Raw genomic sequence first — 6,000 nt, 5'->3', positions numbered from 1 at the left:
GTAGGGGGGGAAATAAACATGGGGAAATAGTACTCCTCGTTGTTTTTAATAAAGTACATGTGGCAAGTTTTCCAGTACTGTAAGCCTATGTTTGTGTTGCTAAGAGCAAGTCAGGCATAAGGGCACCAGTTTAATAATCCTGCCTAGGGCACCCTAAAGTCTAAGGATGGCCCTGCTCACTTACTTCCACAGGCATCAGAGAGTGGTCACATTTGCAGCACTTCCATCGCCGACGGAAGGCAGCTATCCCATAGTGCAGCTCTCTCCATTTTAACAATGGATCTTGTGGGAAGGGCGGGGAGGGTGATCGTGGGGCATCCTGGGTCCCTGCACAGCCTCCTCTCCCCAAACACTGATCAGCTCCAGTAGCTCAGCATTGCTCCAAGCAGGGGATCGTTTGCTCCGTGGAGCAGGCATTGTCACCTGGCCAGATGATAAGTGAGCACTTGCCAAGAAAACAGGAAGGGGGGTTTCAAAGTTCACGGGGCTTTACAGGGAGAAGGGTGGATGTCTGTTTACCTGGCATCAGAGCAGCTGAGTTGCTGGCCAGAGTGGTCACTTAAGCACTGTGGGATATCCTGCGGAGGCTAAAAGCTGTGTAAACAGGAAGAACCTCTCACTTTCTAAGGCTACATCTACACTACAGGGGGGAGTTGATTTAAGATACGCAAATTCAGCTACGTGAATAGCGTAGCTGAATTCGACGTATCGCAGCCGACTTACCCCGCTGTGTGGACGGCGGCAAAATCGACCTCTGCAGCTTCCCATCGACGGCGCTTACTCCCACTGCTGGTGGAGTAAGAGCGTCGATTCGGGGATCGATTGTCGCGTCCCAACGGGACGCAATAAATCGATCCCTGGGAGGTCGATTTCTACCCGCCGATTCAGGCAGGTAGTGTAGACCCAGCCTAAGTGTAATCCCTGCCCATCTCTCGGCACTGAATTTACCTAATTTCCCCTCCCCTTTTCCAGTTAAAGACAATACTGACACACACAAGAAACAGTTTTTTCTTAAACTTAAGAAAAGAAACAGCTAGTAAATGGCCAGAAATACGTGGTTTCAGTAGCAATATTGATGAACACACTTTACAGAGATCAACAAGTTCTGTAGTGAGCTATAAAATACTCTGGTCTCATTTATTTACCATCCTCACATATTTCGACCAAAATGTTCAAACATGGATGCTAAAAAGATAGGGTTTGTCCTACATCCCCTTCTGTAACAAGTCATGAGCACCCAGATAAAAACAAACACCCTCCTTCAGCTGGCCAACCTGTCATTTTCCCTGCACAAGCTTCTGGAATTGTTGACTAATAGATAAGAAACTGGGAATATGAAAAAATGTCCAGGAAATATCCATCAGGACTCCCCTAGCCCTAGAGAACAGGAGGATTCTTGTGCATTAGCACAAACCATGGCGAGAAATACAATCTTTAAAGTGCAACATTATTTCTTGATTCTGATCTTTATTGGACTCCAGCAAAACTGATGCAAACGTACATCTAGGATAAACAAATCTTGGAAATAGTTACACAAAATGCAAACATAACAGCTGTGGATTTGTACAAAACCCTTGTAAATATACAAATGATAGTGACAGCTACTGGAACAGAATGACAATTCTCTTCTGGATCCAAGCATGGCCTCTTGAGTCTTCCTCCTACACTGACAATGAGGTGACCAGGCCCCTCCCTCCAACCCACATCTCTCCCTCCCTTAGGCCCCCAGCCCTCTCCCCCACCCACAAACTAACGACACCCTCTAAAGTCAGAACAAGAGTGGAGCAAATCCCCCTCCTGCTCTCGAGTCTCTCACTCAAAGTTCATGTCAGGTTATTGAATTGAATGAGCCCTTCTGTCAGTTCAGGCTCACACTCGTACATGATTTTAGGGCTTTTGTTTCCCAGGCCTCCTGAAACAGGTAAAACCAGCCACTGACCCTTTCCCCAGTGAGAGAAGCTTCAGTGTCTGGACACCTGCACAACCAGTCTTGGGATTTTGCTTTATTCACCCCTAGTGACTCCAGATTCCCCAGGAAATCCAGCCAGTGAGCCAGGAACCCACAAATACCCACAAATATAACACGTATTGATACAACAGCCTATGAATAAGCCCATCTCCCCAGGCCCATCTCAGTGTAAATCTTTCAAGTTTTCCAGCTTCCAAGGTCTGGCTCATAAACATGTAGATAATATAAAGTCTCAAAGACATGCCTGTGTTCATCTGTCACAAGGCTCACCAGCCTGTAACTCCCAGGATCACCTCAACACTTAGAGATAGATTCAGTGTTTGCTATGTCCCAGGTCTCAGCTACAGGAGCTGATTTCAATGGTTAGCAGCTTTACTTCATTATTAAATTTCTCCAGCACTCTTCGGTGTAACCATCTGGTTATAACCGGTTTATTCCAACAATTCTACTTTTTGACAGTGAATCATCTCCGCTACCTGAATCCTCACTGCAGAGATTCTGTTTCAGTATTAATAGATTTACATCAGCATAAACCCTCAATGGCTCTGGGGAATTAACCCCTTTGTACTCTGTCTCTCATTGACACCTATGGTGTATCTCAAACTTGCTCTTTAGAAGGGGCTGAATTTCCTTGTTAAATTATGGTCCTTGGGTCAGGAAATAAATGTCAGACTCCACACTCCCCTCGGTCCACAGCGGAGCTCCCACTGATGGCAATGGGAGGTTGGCTCAGAGCTCCAGGGTAGAACGTGGCCTTTACGTAGCAATGATATCAACCACTGAAAAGTTCTGTTGTTTATTATTTGATCGGTGTTTTCCTGTCCCATTCAGTATCAGTCACTGGGTAAATCTCCTCTCCTTTAGGACTAGTTCTTATTTTTTCCCTTTGTTTATCTCCCTTCTTCACTGTCTGTGTCTCTCTTCTGGTTTTCCTTCCCTGTTAACTCCCATCTTCCCACCCGTATGGACCTGCTTCCGACCCTCTTCCCCATTCCATCCCCTAAACTGATCAGCAATGAAATAGTTCATGTTGACATTGAATTGGGGCTTTAGAAATAGCACCCTAGGGAGATTACGGAGGGGCAGGGTTTGCATTAGCATTCACACTTCCCAGGGTCCTCAGGCCATCTGCAGACTCAGCCAGACAATGCTGCTTCAGTGACACTCATTTCACATACAGGAAATTTTCTTCACAACTATAAGGCCAAAAAAGTTACTTTTAAAAAGTCAATAAAGAAAAGCTTCTACTCTGCAGAATCTGAGTATGTGATACAGCAACAAAAATACATCACATGGGCCAGGTATTTGACACGCCAGCTTTAAAGGGAAAGCAATTCCCCCTTCAAATCTCTTGTGCTACTGTGATTCCTTAAAGGAAGTCAAAAACTGTCTCAAGATTTGTAAATTCTCTATACAACCTTCCATTTCAGATACTTAAATATACATCAGCCAGAGAAGCCAATATGTAGCAATGCTTAACAGCAGAACGAGTCCAACCTCCCGACAGTGCATCACAAAAATATTCCACATTAGTTCTGCACTCCGAGATGTTAGTCTGCAGATGAATGTATGACACCTCCTTGTCTTTGTATCTGGGTTCTGATGGCTGGATGCTGCATTATGCACAATTGACAAACCAGGTTTTATCTGCAGCAAAACTTCCAATTCTTTGGTTGTTTTTTCATCTATGTTGATTTCTGACAAACTGTGAAAACAAAAATGAACCATGACAAACAACTATCAACCTAAGTTCAAGCTTGTAAATATTTATCAACTTCTTAATGGAAATGAAGCTTAATAGAGCATTGCAATTTTAACCACAGATGCCACAAAAGTCACTCTTAAAGTTACAATAAGACAAGACAGCTTTAGAAAGTATAGAAATGCAGAATTAAGGTTCCCACAACAACACTAACCCTGCCCTCCTAACCCCTGCCATCCTGTGCACCCTCCATGTCAGGCAGATGTGTGTCTAAAAGCATCACAGAGTAATGTGTTAAATCTCAGACAACTTGGCAGTTCTACCAGGAATATCTCAAACCCCACACAGGGCCGGCTCTGGCTTTTTGGCCGCCCCAAGCAAAAAAAATAAACAGACCCGGAGCCAGGGTGCAGGGGGACTCCCTGCGCTTCAGATGTGCCCCGGCTAGTGGGGGGAGGAGGAGGGAGCGGGGGGAGAGAGAGAGAAGGGGTGGCGGCCAGGGCTTCAGCGGGGCGCTGCCACGCGGCCCCCTTCCGCCACGCCGCCTGCCGGGAGGGCTCCGCGCCGCTCCGGTCGGCTGGGAGGGAAGGACCAGGACTGTCTTGCCGGGCTTGTTGCAGGGCGCTCCCGTCCTCCGCGCCGCCGCCCCCTACAGGGCAGCCGGAGCAGAACAACAACAACAAAAAAGCAGCTGTGGAATTTTGTCTGCAGGCATCTGTGACGGGTTGGATCACAGAAACCCCCTTGGGAGCTGCCACCCGATGTGCAAAGACTACCCCTGCTTCTGCTTTCCCTGCCAGCTCAGGACTCCAGCACCCTGTCTTGCTGAGCCAGACACTCCCGTCTGACTCCAGACACAGACCCAGGGTCTGAATCACTTGTCCCAAAGCTGCAAGTTTACCTGAAAACAGCTCGCAGTAGCGTGCTTGTCTTTAGCACTCAGATGCCCAACTCCCAATGGGGTCTAAACCCAGATAAATCCGTTTTACCCTGCATAAAGTTTATGCAGGGCAAACTCATAAATTGTTCGCCCTCTATAACACTGATAGAGAGATATGCACAGTTGTTTGCTCCCCCAGGTATTAATACATACTCTGAGTGAATTACTAAATAGAAAGTGATTTTATTAAATACAGACAGTAGGATTTAAGTGGTTCAAAGTAGTAACAGACAGAACAAAGTAAGTCACCAAGCAAAATAAAATAAAATGCGCAGATCTATGCCTAATCAAACTGAATACAGATAATTTCCTCACCAGTTCCAGAGTGCTCCCTTTTACAGGCTAAGCTCCTTTTAGCCTGGGTCCAGCAATCACTCACACCCCCTGTAGTTACTGTCCTTTGTTTCAGTCTCCTTCAAGTATCCTGGGGGGGGTGGAGAGGCTCCTTCTTTAACCAGCTGAAGACAACCTGGAGGGGTCTCCCATAGGTTTAAGTAGACTCTCTCTTGTGGGTGGAGACCCCCCTCCTCCCTCCTATGCAAAGCCCAGCTCCAAGATGGAGTTTTGGAGTCACCTGGGCAAGTCACATGCCCCTGCATGACTCAGTCTTTGCAGGCCGACGCCATTGTCCACATGGCATCTTGCATGTCTCCAGGAAGACTTCTCATGTGGATTGGAGCATTCCAAGATGCATTGTTCCCTAAGTGTCTCCTGATCAGGTACTTAACCTGGCAAATTCCTTCCTAAAGAAGCTGACCAAATGCCTCACAAAGCTTACTTAGAAATCAGGCAAGCATACAGCCCATATTCTTAACCTCGAGTAGAAAATGATATATATGTACAAATAGGATGAATAGATATAGTAGACCATAACCCTTACGGAGATATGTTACATGGCACAGGCAGCACAAAACATATTCCAGTTATGTCATACATACATTTATAAGCACCCCCTCCCCATAAAGCCTTATGGGGTACACTGTCACAAAAATGAACCATGACAAACAACTATCAACCTAAGTTCAAGCTTGTAAATATTTATCAACTTCTTAATGGAAATGAAGCTTAATAGAGCATTGCAATTTTAACCACAGATGCCACAAAAGTCACTCTTAAAGTTACAATAAGACAAGACAGCTTTAGAAAGTATAGAAATGCAGAATTAAGGTTCCCCCAACAACACTAACCCTGCCCTCCTAACCCCTGCCATCTTGTGCACCCTCCATGTCAGGCAGATGTGTGTCTAAAAGCATCACAGAGTAATGTGTTAAATCTCAGACAACTTGGCAGTTCTACCAGGAATATCTCAAACCCCACACAGGGCCGGCTCTGGCTTTTTGGCCGCCCCAAGCAAAAAAAATAAACAGACCCGGAGCCAGGGTGCAGGGG

At 46.0% G+C, this 6,000-nt stretch overlaps 1 protein-coding gene across 1 annotated transcript in view; it reads right to left on the bottom strand.

The window, feature by feature from the left end:
• Nucleotides 1-1,773: 1,773 nt before the first annotated feature.
• LOC128836101 (NACHT, LRR and PYD domains-containing protein 3-like) overlaps nt 1,774-6,000 on the bottom strand; it is a 35,637-nt gene continuing 31,410 nt past the window's right edge. The window contains exon 10 of the mRNA XM_054026119.1: nt 1,774-3,674. Coding sequence (XP_053882094.1) covers nt 3,404-3,674 — 271 coding nt within the window. The 3' untranslated portion in view covers nt 1,774-3,403. The remainder of the gene's footprint in view (nt 3,675-6,000) is intronic.

This window comes from Malaclemys terrapin, chromosome 4 (assembly GCF_027887155.1).
Source record: "Malaclemys terrapin pileata isolate rMalTer1 chromosome 4, rMalTer1.hap1, whole genome shotgun sequence".
In the NCBI taxonomy this organism is placed as follows: domain Eukaryota; kingdom Metazoa; phylum Chordata; order Testudines; family Emydidae; genus Malaclemys; species Malaclemys terrapin.
Note: the sequence above shows the minus strand (reverse complement) of the source record. Positions and strands in the feature narration are given on the sequence as shown.